The 22,916-nt window shown below is 44.0% G+C and overlaps 1 protein-coding gene across 1 annotated transcript in view; it reads right to left on the bottom strand.

The window, feature by feature from the left end:
* Positions 1 to 22,916, bottom strand: part of Antxr1 (ANTXR cell adhesion molecule 1) — a 185,784-nt gene that overhangs the window by 105,973 nt on the left and 56,895 nt on the right. Inside the window, exons 9-10 of the mRNA XM_027428734.2 lie at positions 16,878 to 16,938; positions 5,522 to 5,620 (exon numbers count right to left, since the gene is read on the bottom strand). Of these exons, the coding sequence (XP_027284535.1) occupies positions 5,522 to 5,620; positions 16,878 to 16,938 (160 nt within the window). The remainder of the gene's footprint in view (positions 1 to 5,521; positions 5,621 to 16,877; positions 16,939 to 22,916) is intronic.

Below are 22,916 nucleotides of genomic sequence, written 5' to 3'. Positions count from 1 at the left end.
GGCAAAGTGGGTCTCTGATTGGAATCAGACCTTCTCCTAGTGTGGTACACTGAATACTAAAGTAGGAGGGTGTGCAGCAAGGGTAAACTGATAACATTTGTGGTATTTCCTAGGTATGTTCTTGACCAGAAGGGACCTTTAACCTGGTGATCAGAAAGCCAACCAAATGCTAAATTTAATAAAGTATGCTATGCCTAAATAATTATTAAAGCAATTTAAATTAAGCTTAAAATAACTTTAGTGAGTTCTCTTCTAATCATAGGGCAAGTGTGGTTGTGTAGCAATCTTAGAAAGCAGACAGGGAGAAGAAAATATAAATTTACTGTAGTCTTATTTAGGGGTGGCTGATGCTGACAGTTCAAGGTGTGTCTTTCAAGTTTGCACGTGAATGTGCCTGAAGAAAAACAGATCCAAACCCAGCTTCTATGTACTGCTTGTAACTTTGTTTTAACACAAGATGTAACATTCCCCCAGTATTAGTCATTCTTCCAAAATACTAGCTAATTATGAAGGGTGACTTGCAATTTACACGAGGCTCATCTACCATGAAACCTTTATGCTGTTAGTTAAAGGCCCTCCACCGCCTCTTCTGTCTTCCTTTGCTGTCAGGAGCAGTAGTGTGACAAGCAGCCATGCCACCCATGTGTCTGTAGACCAGCTCTTCTCCCTTTAATACAGTTCCTCATGTCTGGTGACCCCACACAACTTTATTTGTTTGCAACTTCATTTTCATTGCTTCATATTTTTGTACTTCACAAGTGTAATCTTGCTACTGTTGAGAACTGTAATGTAAATATCTGTCTCTTCCAACAGTCCTAGGCGACCCCTATGAAAGGGGGTCCTGACCCAGGTTGAGAACTGCTGCAATAGACCTTCCCAAGCGTTTCCTTTGAAAGACCTGGGGATTAAAGTGTGGGTCGGGAATGTACAGAAGGCAACTCTCTAGGAAGGAGCCCATGCACACCCACACTGGGGTGGGTCTCACTTCCTGAGATTCTCCCTTGAGAAGCTCACCTCCATGCTTGCAAGGGTGTCTTACTTTCTTTCTAGCATCCCTCTTTCTCTTAACCCTCCTGCTTCTGTCTGTGTGAAGAGATCTCTATTAAATCCGGACTGCTTCATAAAAACAAATGTGTAAAAACAGTCGGCTCATTTTAAGAATTGCCTTCTAAGATTTCTGATGGTGTCTCACTGACCATGTATGAAAATGCCATTCATCTGCATCCCTGCCCATTCTAGGCACTGGGTTTTCATGTTTGCTAAAGCAAAACCAGCGATGAGGCTCAATGTGGTGGCATATGCCTGTAATCCCAGTACTTGGGAGGCTGAAGGGTTAGGAGTTCAAGGCAATCAATCCTCAGTTACTTTGTATGCTGGAGGCCATCTTGAGCTTATGGGGACTTGTGTCAAGAAAAAAAACAAAGGAAAAGCAAAGACAGCCTCCTCTTGCACGTCCACGCTCACACGGACACGTTCATACTAAGAACTCTCTGTGTGGTTATGGACCACTGTTTTTCTTATAAGTTTCCTTTTCATAATTTCACCTGTTTTTGTTTTTACTTCTGTAAACTATTTTATTATTTGTGTGTGGAAGTCAGAAGAAAACTCTGAGGAGCAGTTTTCTCTCTCTCCACTGTGGGACCCAGGGATTGACTGCCAGGCTTGCAATTTTACCTGCAGAGTCACCACATCAGCCCATTTTTTTTTTTTTTTTTGTTTAAACGTGCCTGACTTCAGTAGATACTTTTGTACTAAGCTTTTTGACCCTGTATGATATATCTTACAAATAACTTTCCTTTATTTCCTTTTCTTTTCTATTTTTGTTGGGGCTGGTAACGGGAGAATTTAAAACCATGTGCTTACACTATCAAATTTTTCCTTCGTGCTCAGTCCCTTTTTGCTCAACGTCTTTATCCGCTGGGTAATTATGTAAACATTTACTTTTCAGAAATTTTATATTTTCATGTTCACATTAAAGTTTTCAGGTCATCTGGAATTTGTTTAACTGTAAAGTGCAAGATAAAAATCAAATGTAATCATTTCTCTAATCAGGTAGCCAGTTGTTCCAGCACCATGACCTGAACGGTCATTAACACTAAGTTCATACCAGAGTCTGGCTCAGCTTGGGGCTCTACTTCATTGCTGTCTGCCAATTAAACCAGTCACACTCTGTTTGCACGATCATGGCTTTTTTTTTTTTTTTTTTTTTTGGTTCGTCTTTTTTTTCAGCTTGGGCAGTTTCTGCATTTTACTTGACTAGCCTTACAGTTTATTCTTCCATATAAAGTTTAAAATTATTTTGTTAACTTAAAAAACTCCATGGGAATTTTCACTGGGATTGTACTAAAAGTCAATGTTAAGTTTAAAACAAGAGATATCTTTACAATGCTCATTTACTTCTCGGTTTAGTAAGAGTGACACGGTCACTGGTAATCATGAAATAACACCAGCAGCAAAGACTGGGCAACTGTCCGAGGCCATGCCTGTTATGAGTCCCACCTGCCACACTAAGTCTCTTAACAACCTATAACATAGATGCTATTGTCACGAGCATTTCACAGAGAAAAGCCAAGGCACAGAATTTTGAGTAACTTGTTACAGTAACAGCTGGAGGCCACTGAGCCAGGATTCCTTCCTGGTGTCTGTCTCCAGATATTGCACTATGCCTGGAGTGTGGACTATTTATGCTCATTTTCTTTATGTTCCTCATAAAGTTCTTTCTTATATGTCACTCACGTGTCATTAGCATGTCTGTACAAATTGTTCTCAGGTTTTGTTTGTTACACTTTCCCTGAATATTTTTATTTTAACAAATATTTTATTTCCTTATTTGTATATGTACACGATGGAGGGGGGCGGATGGTGGGGTTTTATGCCCTGGAGCTGGAGTTACAGATGGTTGTCAACCACCTGATGTGGTTGCTATGAACTGCACTCAGGTCCTCTGGAAGAGCAGACAGTGCTCTTAACTGCTGAGCCATCCTTCCAAACCCCTGTAATAATTTCTAATGGTTGCTGTTGACGGACAAGGGCGTCGATAAAGGTTGAATTGTTTATAGCTGGGGACAGTGGTAGGGTTAAGCACAAGCAAATGATACATAGGTATGGAAAATGTCACAATAAAGCCCATTATTTTGTATGTCAACTAAAAAAATTGAAAATTAGAAAAAAAATAACTGAGGTGCCAATCTCTGAAACATTTAGTTCAATAACTCCCTTATTGTCTAGCAATTCTGTCTAGCAATAGACTAACAAGTCTAGTTTTTTAGGAACCCGAGATCATTCCAAAGTGTTTGAAAGTGTGATGTTGTCAGTAGGTCCCCATGTCTTTAGTGATGTCATGGCATTGTCTAATGTGGCAGAGATTGGCCATGTGCAGCTTTGAACACTTAAACAAGACCAAGTGAAATTAAAATCTAATTTCTCAATAATACTGGGCAGGTTTCAAGAACCAACAGCCACCTTCTGCATCTGGGAACCACATCGGCTAGCTCTCCAGAACATTGCCGCCATTTACAAGATGGTAACATTAGAACCATCAGATCACCGTGACAGAGGAGTGAGGTGGGATGGCTTACTATTTCCTTTCCAACTTTAAAGTGATTGCCTCTTCATAGTGATTTAGTATTAGAACGACCCTGAGTCTCAGATCTGTACATGGAGATGTGTGTTGCTGTGTCATGGAGACAGATGATGGGTGTCACTGTTATTGTGTCAAAGCAGTCCTATCCGATCTGTTGCTTTCTAAGTAGTTTTAAAAATTTGAATTGATAGTGAATTCAACATCTTCCGTATCCAGTGTCGCTATGTGACTGGCAAAGTCTCTCAGGGATCAATTCACTGTCTCTGCCTTCTGTAGCCCCCAAGGCTGTGCTGGAGTGGGATGAAGTTTGGAGCTCTAGCTGCTTCTCTACTCCAACGGCTGTATTGATCTGTGAGTTGGTGGAAGGCAGGGCACAGGTGGTGAGTGCAAACCAGGAAAGAAGAGGGACAGAGGGATGAGAAAGCAGGCTTCAGGGATCAATTGGCAAGTGCTGGCTGACTGCCTGTTGTGTGCCCCCCTGTGATGCACACACACACACACACACACACACACACACACACACACACACACACACACACAGTTTGCCCCACAGAGGCAAGTTCAAAGACCCCCTCAGAGCTTTTGGCTTCTTGGGGTTTGGGCTCTGGAGAGAAAGTGGGGATTTACAGCAGCTTGGAAAGCAGCTTCCACATTGTGTCTGCTCAGGGACACTGGAAAATGATTTCAAATAGCACACACATTTTAGACATGTGAGAGCATTCCAAATTTTTAATAAAGCTAACTGAATGTTTTCAATGTTTGATATTATCCCAAGCTAGAAATTCCAGATGTCTATGAGGAAGCCACCACTTGTGTTTAAACTATCAGGAGGGTTTCAAAGTGTCAAGGAGAGAAAAAAAGGTGTGTCCTTCAATTTTCCTAATTTAAAAACAGGTCCAGACCTCCTGTCTTCTGGGGCTCCAAGGGGTGAACACAAGCAGAGAGCAATGATACACAGGTATGAAAAATGTCACAATAAAGCCCATTATTTTGTATGTTAACTAAAAATTGAACTGAAAATTAGAAAAAAAATAACTGAGGTGCAGTGAGCTGCCTGTGGGTGGGGGTCTGCCTTCCTTCCCTCCTAAACCTCTGGGCTGCAGAGCAGAAAGGATAAAGCCAGAGAGGGCACAGCATGATGGAAAATGTAGCACAGTGTGCTGTTGTTTATCACTGCAGTCAGGGAGCCAGTAATTGTCCGTGTGATGGACGCCAGATGCAAATAATAACCAGGCTGCCGGCATCTGCCTTCTGGAACCAGACCTCCCATCTCTCCTGGACAGCCACTGAGTCACACGTCTTTAAATTCAGATCTTGCCTGCTGCAAATGTCTCCCGGAGGTTCCACTGTTATGACAGTTCATTTTCCCTCATGAGATGCATTTAGTTTTACTTCCATCATCCTGATTTCATGTAAAGTACTCACCACAATGACTTGGCGACTTTAAGCAAGAACCTTCCATATTGAAGAAAGTCCCAGAATCCAACATGCAAGCCCAGTATTCTGATTTTTGCTTTATTCAGAATTAATCAATTTAGACCATCTTGTTTTCATTCTTACTCCAGAATCTCCAGCGCTTTGCTGAGAAGCCTGAAGTTCCACAGGCCCTAACTAAGCAGGGCCTGCCTGCACGGCCAACGGGGAATGAGGGACTTGGTAGACCACAGGAAGGAAACAGGCACTCCCTGCCTCCTTAGGGCTGCTTCTGTGCTGGGGGACATGGAAAGCTTTTGTCAAGCCTTGTCCTGATCCCCAAGCCGAGTACCCTTGGACTGTTCCTACCCAGTGGGGTCCAGACTCCGTCAGAAGCAAGGGCATCAACAGGACCAATTGTTCCTCACTGGAGACCTCAGTAGCACGGAACAATTCTCTGAAGGCCACTGTATGTGGCTATGCTGGTAATCCTCGCCCCCCACCCCCAATGTGGCCAGGACTTACTGAGTGTGACTGAGTCATTGATCTTGAAGCTGCAGAGGACCCTGTCCACGTTGCGGGCGTGTCGGAAGCCGTTTCCTCTTACAACAACTTGAAAAGATTCTGAAACGGGGAACAACAGCACACATTACTTGATCATTGCCCGTGTGTGAACTTTCTTTCTGCCCACTATCGAGCCCATGGCTTCTGTTTCCATAGGCTTCAGAATGCCAGGGATCAGTGCAGGGAGGAGACCAAGAACCACACAGGCTCCTTTCTATTCACTGACCCCTTCTCTCCATCATCAAGGAAGACGCAAGGTTCCCTGCTCAGAACTGCCACTCCCTACTTTTGCTCCTGCCTGCCATGTCTTCCTCCCCTCCTCTCTATTCAGATCTTACCCACTTTTCAAGTCTAGACAGTTCTAAAACAGCCAGAGGGGACCCAGGGAAGGGTCCTCCACTTCCTCCCCATCATCTCTCCTTGAGTCTGATTTACATTTTGGAATCTCCTGAAAGAATTTTTCAGAGCCAAGATGCCTCATAAACTTCAGGAACTACAGGCCATGGCACTCAGAGCCTATGGTCAATCACTGCTGGGGCATGCAGCTATGTGGCCTCTGGTAGTGTCCTTTTGCCTCTTTCTCCCCCACCCAGGAAAGGATTCCTTTAGTTAGTAGTGGTGTGACACTTTTGCAGCTTTCCTCTCTCCCGGTGCACTGCTGTCCTGTGTAGCATGGTGCAGGAGTCACTGTACTCAGCACAGAACGCTATGGAGGTCAGATGTCATGCATGACCTGCCTGAACTGACACTGGGGCCTTCAGGGCATGGCCATTTTTCTATGACTAGGAGAGACCTCAAGGACTTGCATATCAACTGCACACTGGTAGAATGTATGTCCAATTGTTGGTATGTATGATTGACATTGTTATAGGTTTAAAAACTCTTTATAGCCGGGTGTTGGTGGTGCACACCTTTAATCCTAGCACTGGGGAGGCAGAGGCAGGCAGATCTCCTCTGTGAGTTCAAGGCAAGCCTGGTCTCCAGACTGAGTGCCAGGATAGTCTCCAAAGCTACACAGAGAAACCCTGTCTCGAAAAACCGAAATAAATAAATAATAAAAACTCTTTATAATATTGTCCTACTAAGGAAAAAAGTCAGTGAAATGCTTAAGAATGCCTGTTTATATAGATCCATATCTATCACCATGCACAAAACTTAAGTCCAAATGGATCAAAGACCTCAACATAAATCCAGCTACACTGAACCTTTTAGAAGAGAAGGTAGGTGGTACCCTCAAACGAATTGATACAGAAGACTGCTTTCTGAACATAACACCAGTAGCACAGATACTGAGATCAACAATTAATAAATGGGACCTCCTGAAACTGAAAAGCTTCTGTAAGGCAAAGGATATAGTCAACAAGACAAAACGTTTCCCCACAGAATGGGAAAAGATATTCACCAACCCCACATCTGACAGAGGGCTGATTTCCAAAATATACAAAGAGCTCAAGAAGCTAGTCACCAAAACACCAAATAATCCAATTAAAAAGTGAGTTACAGCAGCCGGGCATTTGTGGCGCACACCTTTAATCCCAGCACTCGGGAGGCAGAGGCAGGGGGATCTCTGTGAGTTCAAGACCAGCCTGGTCTACAAGAGCTAGTTCCAGGACAGATTCCAAAAGCCACAGAGAAACCCTGTCTCGAAAAACAAAACAAAACAAACAAACAAAAAAGTGAGGTACAGAACTAAATAGAGAATTCTCAATGGAGAAATCTAAAATGGCTGAAAGACACTGAAGAAAGTGCTCAACATCCTTAGCCAGCAGGAAAATGCAAATCAAAACAACTCTGAGATACCATATTACTCCTGTCAGAATGGCTAAAATCAAATAACAGTTTATGCTGGAAAGGATGTGGAAAAGGGGGAACACTACTCCACTGCTGGTGGGAATGCCAACTCGTACAGCCACTTTGGAAATCAGTATAATGGTTCCTCAGGAAAATGGAAATGAGTCTACCACAAGATCCAGCAATTCCACTCTTAGGCATAGACCCAAAAGATGCACATTCATACAACAAGGACATCTGTCCAACCATGGTCATAGCAGATTATTTGTAATAGCCAGAACCTGGAGGCAACCTAGATGCCCCTCAACTGAAGAACAGATGAAGAAAATATGGTACATATACACAATGGAGTACTACTCAGCAGGAAAAAAAAAACAATGGAATCTTGAAATTTGCAGGCAAATGAATGGAACTAGAAGAAACCATTCTGAGTGAGGTAACCCAGTCACAAAAAGTCAGATATGGTATGTACTCACTCATATATGGATTTTAGACATAGAGCAAAGGATTACCAGCCTACAATCCACACTGCCAGAGAAGCTAGGAAACAAGGAGGACCCTAAGGAGACATACACGGTCCCCTGGAAAGGGGGAAAGGGACAAGATCTTCTGGGCTAATTGGGAGCATGTAGGGAAGGGACAGGGAGTTAGGAGAAAGAGAAGGGGAGAAGAGGAGGGGAGAGGAGGACACGAGGGAGCAGGAAGATTGAGTCAGAGGAAGAACAGAGGAAAGCAAGAAAAGAGATACCATAATAGAGGGAGCCATTATAGGTTTAAAGAGAAATCTGGCACTAGGGAAATGTCCAGAGATCTACAAGGATGACACCAACTAACAATCTAAGCAATAGTCGAGAGGCTACCTTAAATGCCCTCCCCTGATAATGAGATTGATGACTACCTTATATGCTATCCTAGAGCCTTTATCCAGTAGCTGATAGAAGCAGAAGCAGACACCCACAGCTAAACCCTGAGCTAAACTCTGGAATCCAGTTGCAGAGAGGGAGGACTGATGAGCAAAGGGGTCAAGACCAGGCTGGAGAAACCCACAGAAACAGCTGACATGAACAAGGGGGAGCTCCTGGACCCCAGACTGATAGCTGGGAAACCAGCATAGAACTGTTCCAGACCCCCTGAACGTGGATATCGGTTTGGAGGTCTGGTTAATCTATGGGGCCTCTGGTAGTGGATCAGTATTTATCCCTAGTATACGAATGGACTTTGGGAGCCCACTCCGCATAGAGGGATACTCTCTCAGTCTAGACACACAGGGGAGGGTCTTGGCCCTGCTCCAAATGATATGACAGACTTTGAAGATCCCCCAAGGAAGGCCTCACCCTCCCTGGGGAGCAGAAAGGGGATGGGATAGGGGATTGTGGGGGGCAGGAGAAGAGGGGAGGGAGACAGAACTAGGGTTGACATGTAAAAGAAGCTTGTTTCCAATTTAAAATAAAAAAAAAGGAAAAAAGAATGCTTGCTTATGTCTGGTGATACCAAGTGATCCATTTTGTTTATTTACTTTTATTTATGCAAGCCTGTGTGTAAGGACTCAGGCACTATGCTGGCCTGCCCCTGTCATCAGGCATTATCCTGGTCAGCATGCAGGTGCAAAGGAGTACTTTAAAAGAAAGATCCCGATCCCTACTCCCTTACCTCCCCCTTGTTTTCCTGGGGCAGAAAGGACTTTTCCCTTCTCCCACTCCTCTTCTGTCCTCTCTGTCTCTGTCTCTGTCTCTGTCTCTGTCTCTGTCTCTCTCTCTCTCTCTCTCTCTCTCTCTCTCTGTCTCTCTCTGTATGTGTGTCTTTACCTCTTTTCTCTCCCCCCCCCCACCCAGCCTTTTCCCTTTCTAATAAAACTTCTCACTAAGCTCTGTCTACCTGTCTTGTTTGTCCCCTGCCTTGGTCATCCTTGCCTGCCATGCGATCCACGGAGGTTCCCCACAGACTTTATCCTAACACTGTGCACCTGCACATAGCAGCCAGAGGTCAACTTAGTGGTTGTTCCTCCGAGAGTCGAGAGCTGTCTACCTTGGGTTTTGAAGCAGGGTCTCCTATGACTTCAGCCTAAGCTGGATGGCCAGTGAGCTCTACATGCCTTTGCCTTCCTGGCGCTAATTTTTTTTTTTCGAGACAGGGTTTCTCTGTGTAGCTTTGGAGCCTATCCTGGCACTTGCTCTGGAGACCAGGCTGGCCTCGAACTCACAGACATCGCCTGCCTCTGCCTCCCAAGTGCTGGGATTAAAGGCATGCGCCACCAACGCCCGGCTCCTGGTGCTAAAATTTAAAGTGTATGCCACCACACTGTTTTAACGTTTTTTTTTTTTTTTCCTTTAACCTGTGTCCTGGGGATTGACCTTTAATCCAGAAGAAAAACTGCAGAGTTTGTGAAAGTGGATCTAAAGTAAATTGCTACCCAAATTGAGACTTCATTGGAGGGAGAGTGGAAGTAAAGAGCCAGCATATGGGACTCTTTCAAAGTTAAATAAATGTCATGAGCTTATGTCACTTTCATTCCATGGAATTCAGAGATCTTGTTTGCCAAAGCTATAACTGATAGTTAATGGCCCCTTTCTGTGCCAGCCCAGTGGTGAGCGGTGTATGGATCTGATGTAATTTCCATCTCCCTGCAGTCCAGGGAGTGGAGCTGAGAAAGTGATCTCAGAGAGGTTATGTAACTGCTCAAGATCACACCAATAAAAACCCTCAGACCCGATCTGGAATCCAGGGCAGTCTGTCAGGCACCAAGGGCCACTGTCGTCCTTGCTGTCGTCCACTATCTGGCTGAAACAGAAAATGGACGCTCCCTGTGTTGTGACCTGGGAGTCCTTTAGGAGCTGGGGCTATGATTTCTTTAAAGTCCATCTTATCCTAATTTTTCGTGGGTGTGCTCATTTGTCAGCCATGTTGGGCTGACCTATGCACAAAACAAGAAACTAGCTGTGAGGAAGCCAGAGGTACCATGGGTTGAGAGTACAACTAAGAAGAAGACTTTCAGAAGAACTGGGGCCAGAAGAGAAGGGGGTAAGAGTCTGACCTTTGGATGATTTGCCCAGAACCAGCAAAGCTGGACTCCTGTCCTCAGAGTCAGAGCCTTGGTTGGAAACATTATTAACCAGTGTGGTTTCTAAGGGCTGCAGGCACGGGCAGTGAGGACGCATACATGCACATTGGTAGCCGCACACATTTGCTGAGTTTAGAGAACTGGGTTCAAAACCTTAGATGCTTCCCTCCCTGGCACATCTCTGATCCTCAGCAGGTTCAATGGATGGGAAGACTCTCACTGCATCACATTTCCTCAACGAAGCTCAGGGAAGCCTATCTTGTGTTTCTTGTTTGAATGCCAGACATATAGACATCTGGTTGACACTTCTGCTGATTCCACATGTTTTCTGCCTTGCCTTTGGCCTCCCCCTGGTTTCTTCACAGATGAGCAAAGAGAGAGGAGATGCTGGAACAGGCTGCACGCCAAGCTCTCTTCTCTAACACCATGTTCAGCACTGCCAGTTCAGCTGTTGAACCCTCTATAAAAGGAGCTCAACCACATGTCTGGTTGGCCCAGCCTCAGGAAGTTGAGGAAGAAAGACAGCAGGGACCCATGATGGGAAGCAAATCATGCAACCACTTAGGCCTGGGGAGAAGATGCTGGTGTGAGGGGCAGGCTCTTACTCTGCCTGGTACAATTTCCGTGTCAGCACACACATTTGGTTTCCAGAGCAGGTCAAACGTCTGAACCAGCAGCCTCACTGGAATGTCAGATCCTTGTACAAAGAAGTTATATAATCCAGCTCTGTATGATGAACTTGTAGCAAGGAGGAGCAGGGTATACCCCACCTAGGACACCTCACTCTAATGTCCCTTATCCCCAGAGCCCTACAATCTAACCTTCACAGTCTACACAGTTCAGTGCTTACAGGAAATGTGAATACAGGATCCTCTGCAGGATCCCAGCTCCTGCAGGAAGTTCTGGGATGGACTGTAGACCTTCAGGGAAAATTGTCTGTGTGCAGTGGTCTTTGATTAATCTCTTGTGTTATTTATTCTTTAAGGTATGTTTCCTCAAGACATTAGCATCCTTGTGTAATTCTTCTCCCTAATGATAACTTAAGGTACTTGATGATAGAAGTTAGCATTTCTATTTCTTCTCGATGCTTGCCTGTGCTAACCTGAGTTGGGTTACCTCCATTTAAGCTCACTGGATGAATGAAAGGCAACCTCTTTGGCAATAGTCTGGCAGCTTCTCAAATTTTTAAATATAATTACCCCATGAACCAATCTTTCTGGTCCTAGATATATGTCCAAGAGAAATGAATACTGTCTGTCCACACAAAAACTTGCACAAGAACTAACAATAGCATTGTTCCTAAGAGCCTACAACAGAAACAGCTGACTCCCATTAACTGATGTGTAAGAGTTCTCTACATAATAGAATATTACCTAACTGTAAAAAGACACCAATGCATGCTGTGACACAGGAGCTAAGCTACATGAAAGAAGTTAGATGCAAAAAGCCACACATGGTAGGAGTCCATTCTTGTGAAATGCCCAAAGACAGGAAGTAGATTAGTGGCTGCTTTGGTGGGGGATGGGAGTGACTCCACACTAGGTAGTTTCTTTCTGGATGCTGAAAGCACTGTGGAATTAGGATGCTGCTGTGGTCACACAACACTTATATGTTAAAAAAAAAAACAAATAAATTATATGCTTTAAAAAAGCGAGTTCTATAGTTTGTGAATTAAAAAGGGCAAAAAATAAAGGGTTTGGCAAACCTACTCTGTCCTCTACTCTTTCCTTTTCTTTCTTCAGTTTTCTTTCTTTTTTTGTTTTTTGTCAATTAAAGCACATAGTTTTGGGGTGGTTTCTGTCACTCACTGGACTGGAAACAGAGATGTCTGCATATGTTTCCCTTGCTCTGCTCTCTCAGTACTGTTGTGTCTGACGACCGTCTGGACTACTTCATCCTGTAAGTCAGTGTGGGTTTTCTTTCCTAATAAATGCTCATTGCACCATGTAACATACTTTAGAACATTTTGATTTTGTAACAAGGTCTGTGAGACATAACTGGCACATGCTAGCATGCGGTGGAAAGGTGGGATTTGACATGAGAGACACAGGAGGGCAGACAGGAGGTGACCTCTTGACCATCACCTTCATCGTTCCCCTCTGTTGCCTTTGACTTCTCTCTCTCTGTTCCTCCTTCTGTCTCAGGAGCCGCTGGTCTGCTTTCTAATAAAGCACTTTCGAGAAATTCATGCAAATGGAATCACACAAACAAGCTGTTTTTCTCGGTACTTCCATCAGTGTAGTTAAGGTTTGCCTCTAATCACTTTGAGGTTCACACGGGTTTGTTTCAGGGATGAATATTATTCCAACATACAGAAAACTTAAATATTTTTTTGTTCATTCACTTGCTCATGAATATGTGAGTGGTTTACAGCTTGGGTCTATTAAAAATAGAGTCAGTATGAGCAACTGTAATTAGTTTTGTCTGGTCATAGATTTCATTTCCCTTTTTATTTTGGGTAAATGTCTAGGGATGGCAAGGCTGGGCCATCCGGTCAGAGTATATAATTTTTTGAGAAACTGGTTTTCACTGTGGGCTTCCTGCTTTGCATTTTCATCGACAGTACATGAGAGTTCTTCCAATCAGAACTATCTTAAATTAAGGGTGTGTGTATGTGTGTGTCTAGAAGACCATGAAACATTCCATTCAGAAGAAGGTCTAGCATCAGACACGAGTGCTTGCAAAACACTGAGAAGGTCGAGAAATGAAAACACCGTCTGACTTTGCCCGAATGAGTCTATTTCAGGCATCTAAATTTCAACAGCAAATGTGTATGGCTTGCTTTTGTATGAACCTTCCCTGACTCATCAGAAGCAGGGGCACACAGTGGGCTACTCCAACCGCCTCTGAAATGTCGTGTGAGGGACTGAGTATGACTTCCTTTCTGGAAGTGCTGGTAAGGACTTTAAATGAAGGCCAGAGTTGATCCCAGTCAATTCTTGCCTGGAGTCCTTGCTTATGGAGTATGTGGTGAGCTCTGAGCCTGAGGCCCACTGAGCTCAGCACAGCATGTGTTTCCTAAACAGGAATTCAGTTAGGTGGAGCCAACTTTCCTAATTACACAGAGCCTGACATGCAAGGATGTTTAGTATAAACTTTTAAAGGAAGGGAGCAAAGTTATTTAAGTGAAGGTGGTGTCAAAGCTATCACACAGCAGGTGACTACTATGTGCTTTGGAACAGGGACTGGAGCAAGACAAAGTGACATGTTGAATGGCCACCATCTATTGGTCTGAGTTGGGGGTGACAACAGGCCATGGAAAACAGCAGGGCATGGAAAGGGACTATCGAATGGGAAGGAATACGTGCATCTCATGTCACTCATTCCCAACAACGGTTATCCTGAGCAAATACAGCTCCACCGTCACTAGATTTGATTTTCCAAGATAGTATGAAAATTGGAATCTTTAAGTATATTGGTGTTTTAGCATCTTAACAATAACTGTAATTTTTTTAAACTGCAGTGTAGATAAAAAAGAATGCATGTGACTGTCATTCAAAGCTGGCAGACTGGCAGTTTTAGCCTCTGAGCCTGGAGGCATTCTGCAAAGGCTTTGCTCCCTAGATACTTTGACTAGTGACACACCCTTTAGTGACGTGTACTTTCATTCCCCTGCATCAGTGAAATCAGGTTTTCCCTAAACCTGCTTGTATATGAAGCTGGCTATTTGAGTCCAGATTCTTCCCTTAGTACTTATCCTGTAAGAACCTTATTCCTCTCCACACCCCGCTGCCTTGCACAGTTCCTGACACTGGACAACCCACCCAGAGAATCTGGCAGATCTCGTGGGCCCTAGTACACATTAAGTTTATGTGTATAATTTTTTAAATTGTTTCCAACACCTTAGCAGTATGTGAGGGAGACTCTGAGCAATTTGTTGAGTCTAGAATTATTGAGGAGAGCTGTTTTTCTATTGTCTAAATGGTTATTGCTTTTTAATTGTGTTTTGTTCTACCTAAACAGTTAAAAAAAAAAGTGTAAGAACCTCTTTCAGTCATATGGAAGGAGTTAAAAAGGATCAAATAAAATATATAATAAAATAAATAAAATAAATAAAAATTTAAAAAATAAAGGATCAAATAGAGAAAAGTCAGTGGTATTGTGTTTTGAAGAAATACATGAATGAAGACACTCATCAAACTTCATTGATGGCCTATTTAGCACCAGGTGCTTTGGTAGGCAGGGGGCCATGGAAAGAAATCAGGTGCTTAGGGGAAGGAGCTAATGGTTCAAGAGAATTGGAAGGTGCCCATCCCCTGCAGGCTTTCTGATGTATCGCAGGGTTGCTCCACATCCAAGACTGCAAAGCCAAAACCTGGTTTTCTTCATGCATGAGATGATTGCACAATCAAGGGACTTCCTTGTCTTCTAATTACTCTAAAGTTCAGGATTATAAAAAAAAACATATTGTATTCACACACAATACATGAAGTTCAAGTACTCTGAATAGCCCACTCCTTTACAGGAAGCTCACAAAGCTCAGGACTGACTGACCTTCAAGTCAATAAAGTCTAATCCAGTTTAGGCTCTACCCTGCACAGGCCCTTTACATAGCTTTGGCATGAGTCCACCTGGCTCTACCCAGCACAGGCCCTTTACATGGCCTTGGCATGAGTTCACCTGGTCATATCTGACAAATTTCTCTCCCCTGTGTTTTTGATTCATTCATTGTGTGTGTGTGTGTGTGTGTGTGTGTGTGCCTGCATGTATGTGTGTGCACCATGTGTGTTCTTGATACTCTTGGAGTTTCATCAGAAGAGGGCATCAGAGCCCCTGGAACTGGAGTTGCCGATGTCTGTGAGCCAACATGTGGGCGCTGGGAACCAGGGTCCTCTGCAGGAGCAGCCAGTGCTCCTAACCCCTGAAATGTCTCTGGGGGTCACCCACTTCTTTCTTTCTTACAAGCCACACAATGGAGCTCAGGCTGGCCTTGGACTGGCCATCCTCCTGCCTCGGTCTCCCACGTGATGGGATTGTGCATGTGAATCACCCCACCAGACTTTCTTTGAGATGTTCTCCTGGAGTGATCTCTGTGGTGAACACATCCCCCTGCCATTTGTGTTGCCAAACAATTTATATGGATATAGGAAGGAAATCTTTTCATATTGCTTTTCTTTGGGAAATTAACACATATCTCTGGATAGCCTCCATGTATGTGGCTAACAACTTCACACACATGTGTATGTATACCTGTATGTCTATATTCATGTGTGCACATATGCACGAATATATGTATGGAGTTCATGCATATGTATGCACATATGCAGACATAGGTATGGAGTCTTGCTAACATGTTATTGTTTATGTTGACACAGGTTTAGTGTCTACCTCTTGGCCATTTTCAATTGCTCTAAAATGCAATCAAGAATTGAGAAGGAAATCCTTGAGCAAGCCCCTCGATTACACCAGTAAAGTATGCCACTAGCAAGCTCTTCCTGCAGGATCTCATCTGGGTCAGGTGACATATTTTCTGTTGATAATTAATGACTGGCATTTGGTGTTCAGGGAGGCTAGAGATGGAGCATCAACAGGGACTGACAATAGTGAGTGACAGGGACCACAGAGTCAATCCTTGTATCTGCAGCACCCATCAATGTGCCTGGCCCTCTGCAGGTTAAAAAGACTATTAAAGGAAGGAAGACTGACTCCTGTGTATGAGAGGAACAAATGTTGAAGCCATAGGCAGCCCGTTATAACACAAAGCTGGGCAAAACCCCAGTGTTCATCACTTGGAGACGATATTGTGACTCAAAGAAAAGGCTGCTCTCTAGAAATGTCCCCCCTCTGACAGTAACTTCTTTTATTTATTTATTATGTGTACAGTGTTCTGCTTGCATATCATATGAAGGCACCAGATCTCATTACATATGGTTGTAAGCCACCATGTGGTCCCTGGGAATTGAACTCAGGAACTCTGGAAGAACAGCCAGTGCTCTTAACTTCTGAGCCATCTCTCCAGCACCCTGATGATAAATTCTAACAGACTTTACAGTGATGCCTGGAGTTCTATACCACCATTTTATAGTCCTGTTATATGGAATAATTAAGACAAAATAATATATCAAGCACACAGAATACTTAAGAGCAACATTTCAGGGAAGGCTCAGGGCTCTCTGTGACCCTCTGGTGTAATCTGCAGGATTGTCGCAAGGAAGGACAATTCTACCACTCACAGTGTTGGGATCAGCCTTGCATCAGAGTGAAAATCCAGTATTTCTACACTTTTCCTCTTATTCATATCCCACGAGAGAAGGGATTTTGACAGTTGATTGCAGGCTTCCCAGCAACTGACATGTTTCTCCTTTCTTTTCCTTTCCCCACAGCAGATTTTATTAGCAATTTCTGATTTTTAAAAACATACCTGCCTCTTGTCACACTCCTACTCCCATCTCCTTAAAGCAAGTATAGGTTTGAGCTCAAAAGTACCACCAAACGAATGTCAGAGATTAGCACTTAATTTCAATTTACCTCCTGCGCATATGGTAGATGGTTCAGCCGCTAGAATTTCGATGCAGGATTTCTTTAGAATCTAGGTGGAGAAGAAATAAAACAGTCAATGATGGGCTTGTTTTCCTAAAAGAGAGAATTAAGACCGTGCTTTAAGATACGAGAAAGAGGAAGTTCAAGGACATTAGAGTGCAGGAGAAACTGTGGGTGACACACCATTGTCAATGCCACACGTTAATGAGCCAAGCTGTGCCAGGTACTGCTGAGTGCCCAAACAGAATAAGAACCATTCATTCACTTGGTCCTTCAGTATTTATTTTAGGTTTTCATTGAACCTATTATACAGGAGTCCTGTTTTGAACCAAGAGATTCAATAAGGCGTTACAAATGTTATCTCTACAATTCCTTCCCTGGGGTAGATGTGAGCATGTCAACAGTTGGGAGGCCCCATCAAGAAGAATTCTCAAAGGAGGCATAGTTCATCTTGTGAAGATGGCAGCTGTTTGGCTTGGAGGATAGTGACTTACAGCTAAATGCGGCTTTCATGTGACATGATAAACAATGGCCAGTCCTAGGTAGGACTAAAGCTAAAGGGGCAGCTGGTAGGGGACAAACCAGAGGGTTTATGGGGAGACAGTTGGGGGATAATATGCTAAGGGTTCCCTAGAAAAGGCAGCTAAGAATGGGACTTTAACAGAGAGCATTTGGGTCAGCTGGGATACAGTTGGGGAAAGTGGGGAGCACAGCAGAGGTGCAGGGCACAAAAAGAGTGAACTGCAGCGAGGAGGAGCGAGCACAGACATGGCTGGAGAGAGATGGAATGGCCCCCTTGCCACAGGCATAGTGGTTGCACTGCTCAGAGGTCCTTTCATAGACAAAGTCTAGAAAGTTGACTCAGTGTGCTTTGCAGGTTGCATGACTGCCTTACTCTTCAGGTGGACCCCCTGCCCTTCTTTAGATGGAACATATCCTCTAGCTGAGTCAGACAGGACTGAAAGAGAGTCTGGGGGCTCTGAAGGCTCTGACTTGGCCCTGTAAGCTTCTCTCCATCATCTATTCATTTACCCCGTGTTGAGTACAGAATAACATTTCAACCAAGTATTTTAAAGAAGTAGGGGGCACTGGTTTAATCTGCTAACCAAATATGGTTGGGGCTTATTTAATATGAAAGCTGGAATGTACCATGTCTGAACTTGTAAAAGGGTATTTGTTAAATCAACTAATGGTGTAATTAATAGAATTCAGTTTGTAAAAGACAGACAGAAGAGTCTTTTAGAACTGGTAGATGCCAATTTGTCTGCATGGATGTTTACTTAGGTAAACTTCTTATTCCAGCTTACAATCCACCCTCCCCAATATATGATCAAAAGGAAAATAAATTACAGTTCAGAGAATGGATTCAAGGGTAAATGAACCAAAGACAGCATAAGGAGTGAGCTCGGGAAAGACATGCAGGGTGGGGCTTATCTCCTGTAACTATGGAGTCGGCTGCAAGCCTTCCGGAAGGCACTTCAGAAGAGGTACTCAAGAACGACACAGTCCGTGGAATGAAAACACACCAGTTTCTCAAGAAAGACAATATTTACCCGTTCCAGGGAGAAATCTGGGCGTCCTTAAAGAGCAGCAGTGTAAAAGGAAATGAACAAACAAGCTTAAAAATTTATCTGGAGAGCAGATGATGAAACAGTAATAGTTACTTAGATACATTAGTAGTTACAAGTGTGACTTCTAAAAAGTAAAAGTTACTTAGATACATTAGTAGTTACAAGGGTGACTTCTAAATGTAAAAGTTTCTTAGATATGTTAGTAGTTACAAGTGTGACTTTTAGGAAAGGAGATACCTGGAAGGTATGAAAAGCAGCATTTCTTTCTTTGTTAACTTTATTTTTAATCATTCATTCATTCTCTCTTCCCCAACCCACAAAGGTGTGGCCTCAGTGCCTCTTTCCTGCTAACCTCCGTCTCAACTGCATCGACCATGTAATGTTCTGGATGTCATCTCTCTCTCTTATGCATCTCTGTTAGAGTTAGAAGTCCCTACATACCTGGCTCTGGACACTTCGTTTCAAGGCTGAACTCTTAATTCCCCTTTGTCATCAGTCTGACTTGATATTAGGGACAACCCCAATGCTACATCTGGGGAACAGGCATGTGGCTTCCCCATCCTATGGTCCATCTATCTTGGGCCTTTAGTAGTATCCTAGAACAAGATATTATCTTCCTCAGGTGGCACCCTCCCTGAATGTAATGACTACCCTCCCCCAACTGTAAACCGCTTGTTGACTCTCCTGCCTCTTGGGTCACTGTACAAGTCTTCAGGGACAGATCTCCATACAGACCGCATTTAAAGAAATGAAACATTTCAAAGGGAGTGCCCCAGTAAACAGTAGCGTCAGAACAATACAGAGCTGTGTTTGGATGTTTTGCAAAAATTCCTCAGATTTCTTCTAGAAAGTTGAATCAATTATTTAATCATTCCCAACTGAAGCTCTATTTCAAAACAGTATAAGAATAAAGCCAAGCTATTGGGTCTGTCTTTTTTCTATTCCCCGAAACAAGTACATGACATGTCTGCTCGTGTAAGTTCCTGAGTTTCCATCGCCACTTCTGAACCAATTGTAACATGTAATCAGAATTTGGTAAAAGAAATTTCCATGAATCTTTGACAACAGACACACTAACGGGCTCTTGTCATAATAAACACACACCTTATTATTCTCTTGAAGTGTCTGCAATTGGCTGATAACTCTAAGGAGCATATAAAAGGAAAAAAAAAAAGTCAGCCAAGCACTGTGATTCAATCAAGTAAAAACACAGCTTTCCCAATCTTAATTTAAAACATCTGGAAGGGGCCATGACAACCAGTAGAGTAAAATTCACCAGTTGGGGGATAGGCAGGGTTTGTTCGGGACTATAGCTCCTGCTAGCTTGAAATCTCTGCTTTCAAAAGGTAGGAAAGTCTTAATAGTACGGGTGGCTCTTTCATTGATTATCAGCAGCTCAGACTATATTGTCATCAGTCTGCCTGAACTGCAGCTAACAGCAGGTCAGTTCAGAGACTGGAGACTCTGAAGGTGAGGAGCTAGAGGGCCCCCCTCCTGCACAGGCAGCAGTATGGCTATATTGTTAGTGCCAAATTCCCTAAAATGGCAGTGCTACTAACTATGACAATGTGGGCTCAGTTCAGGCTGGGCACAGGGGGATTGCTGGATGATAGACAAACGCTCACATGCAGCATTCCTCAGAAACCGGTTCCTGCCAAGAAGACCCACTTTCTTTATCCCTTCTTACCTGGACAAATGGGGCACCTGGCTCCCTATGAACATGCATCGTTATGCATACAAAGGCCCCATGCTATCTTCCTGGCCTTCTCTTCCTCCCTCAGCCTCCGCTATGCTAGCTCCTAGGTTGCTCCAGTTTACAGGGTTCCCAAAGGCTCCCTTTATAACCTGCAAGACCTTTGCCTGCTTCAATTTTCTCTCTGCTCCTGAGAGATAGCCCTAGCACTCACCAGTCTGCTCCTCTCTGTCCCTGGGAGATAGCCATGGCTATCTACAGGCTCCTCCAGATGCCTCTGGCTACTCCCTCTCTACCACCAGAGAGAGTCATGCAGCTATCATATTTATAATAAACCTTACTTTCGACCCATGGAACCATCCAGTTTGGTGAATCTGTGGGAGGATAACTTCCCATTGGCTGGCTGAATCTAGGTGCCTCGAGCATGAAGAAATTTGGGTCCTCTCACAATTCAGATCAGCTGCTCTCCTTCAAGGACGACTATATGGCACTTTGTAAGTATGCTTGTTTGTAATAAATAGGCTGCCGCCTTCGGATAAAATGCACTACATAGGTTAAGATAGCATCTGTTCTTACCCACTCTTGTATTCACAAAGACTACCTGGCACATAGTAGGACTAAATATGTATTAGATTTTAAAAAAGAGAATTCAAGAACACTTTCTGTATGCCCTTAATACAGCAATCCATCACGTGCTCTTGTTTCGTTATCTGTATAATTCCTGGGCCTTCTGAATTCAAGGCCATTTTCTACACCACCACCACTTACTGAACACCTCTGGTCTGGACTGCCTTCCCAGGAGGACTGCTCTACCTCCTCCATCTCTTTAATGGGTAATCTTCAAACCATAATGTTGTAGGTAGCTTGCTTTTAAAAGACCTTACCATCTCTGCTTGGGAAGACCCACAGAGGTCTACATTAGAGGGTGGGCTTCCCCAGAGGGGCCATACAGTGTCACAGCTGATGGAGAAGGCATGTTGGATAAGCCTGGGACTCTCTGCTTTTAGAAAGAGTCCGACAAGCTGGGTGGTGGTTGTGCACACCTTTAATCCCAGCACTTGTGAGACAGAGGCAGGCTGATCTTTGTGAGTTCGAGGCCAGCCTGGTCTACAAAGCTACACAGAGAAACCCAGCCTGGGAGAGGGGAGAGAAGAGTCCGACAGCCTGGGTCATGCAAACTAGTCCATTCATGTTTTCTAGATCATCCTGTAAGTTGCGATGATTTAATCTGTAATTTATGAGTTAAATATGAACAAAGCCAGACACCATTCCTAAATCAAATTCCTCCCCACACTTTAAACCAATGGCCACACATCTGTTAACAGCAGAAATGGGTCAAGGTCCATGTCGATCTTTAAAATAAATGCTGACTATTTTACATGTGTCTTTCTGGGACACAGTGATTTTATGTGCTCTTATACGATATACCAAGTAAAGAAAGCATACGCTTATGACATGTGAAAGTCTGGGGACATATCTCCAGCCTGTATAAGTAAGTCATTCTTTGTAACTTTCCTGCCCAATGGGAGTCTGGTGTGGAGGCAGACAGGGCAAGCCTGGGAAACTGAGGACATTGTTTCTCTCCCACCAAACCGTGTTCCCACCATGTTTTCAGGAGGAAAGCTCAGATCGCCATGACCACTGGATCCCAGTTTGCTCGGCAGGAGAACCTGCTCACCTCCTCCCCATTGGAGCACCCCACTAGTCAGCAAGCTTGCTTTTCAAAAGCAATTTTTCTATGAAATCATGACTATTTCCTAGAGAGAGGGAACAGCAGAGGCCAGGGAAGGAGGTGTGACTTGCTGAGAAGGCTCCTGTAGCCTCTGCAGCTGCGGGAATCTGTGTGACTCAGGACTTTTTAATAAGAGAATAAAAACAATACCAGGGGGATGCCTGGCCCCAAAGTCTGCAAAGCTTCTGCAATTAGTGACTGCTGAGGCAAGTGATTTTTTTTTAAAGTCTTTCTGCTTTACTCCAGCAACTACAATTTGATTCTATTTTTATTTTGTATTCCAGCCTGCCAGTATGAACAGAGCTGAGAATGATATCTCTTGTCTCTTATAGCTGTGTTATTGAAAGCCAGGGTAGGGGAAGGGCTGAGGGCATTCTGCTCAGCCACAAAATGTCCATCTGTTGTTCATTGTGGGTCTTCCATGGGCCACGGATGCCGTGCAGCCATCTGGGCAGCTTTTTATGGGTAAATATGTAAGGCATGGTGCCAGAAACAGGACAGACCGGCAGCCTGTGGGGCATGCAAAACTTAGCAGGGAGGGGCTGGCTTATGGTAGAGAAGAGATCCGAGAGACTCCCTAAATGGCTGCCACCGGGGTTCTGAGAGGGGAGAGCTCCTGCTGCAGGAGACACCAGGGCAGTCTCCAGGAAGAGACTCCACAGTGCCTTGGGGTTGAGATGAGTCTTGAGACAGGAGCTGGGTGAGGCGCCAGAAGGGAAGCAGTTCTGAAGATGAGAAATGACCTGGCTTAAGGAAAGAGCTACTGCTGTGGAGATGCTCGCTCGGGAAAGGGGTTTTAGCTCCGTGAAGCAGGACAAAAACTGCAGGGCTGTGCTATGGACTCTTACTGAGACAAACCCTTAGCTCCCCATCAGGACTTAAAAGACAAACTCTGCCTTTTGTCATAGTTTGCTAGGCTCCAGGACAGGTTTGGGGGGTTACATCTTCTGCCTTCCTATGAACAGAAGGGAGAAATCAGCACAGGATCTGGTTGCCATAAATAAAAATAAATTTTAATATACTTATGGGGC

This window comes from Cricetulus griseus, chromosome 8, assembly GCF_003668045.3.
Source record: "Cricetulus griseus strain 17A/GY chromosome 8, alternate assembly CriGri-PICRH-1.0, whole genome shotgun sequence".
Classification (NCBI taxonomy): domain Eukaryota; kingdom Metazoa; phylum Chordata; class Mammalia; order Rodentia; family Cricetidae; genus Cricetulus; species Cricetulus griseus.
The sequence above is the reverse complement of the archived record's forward strand: the minus strand, read 5'-3'. Positions and strand labels throughout refer to the sequence as shown.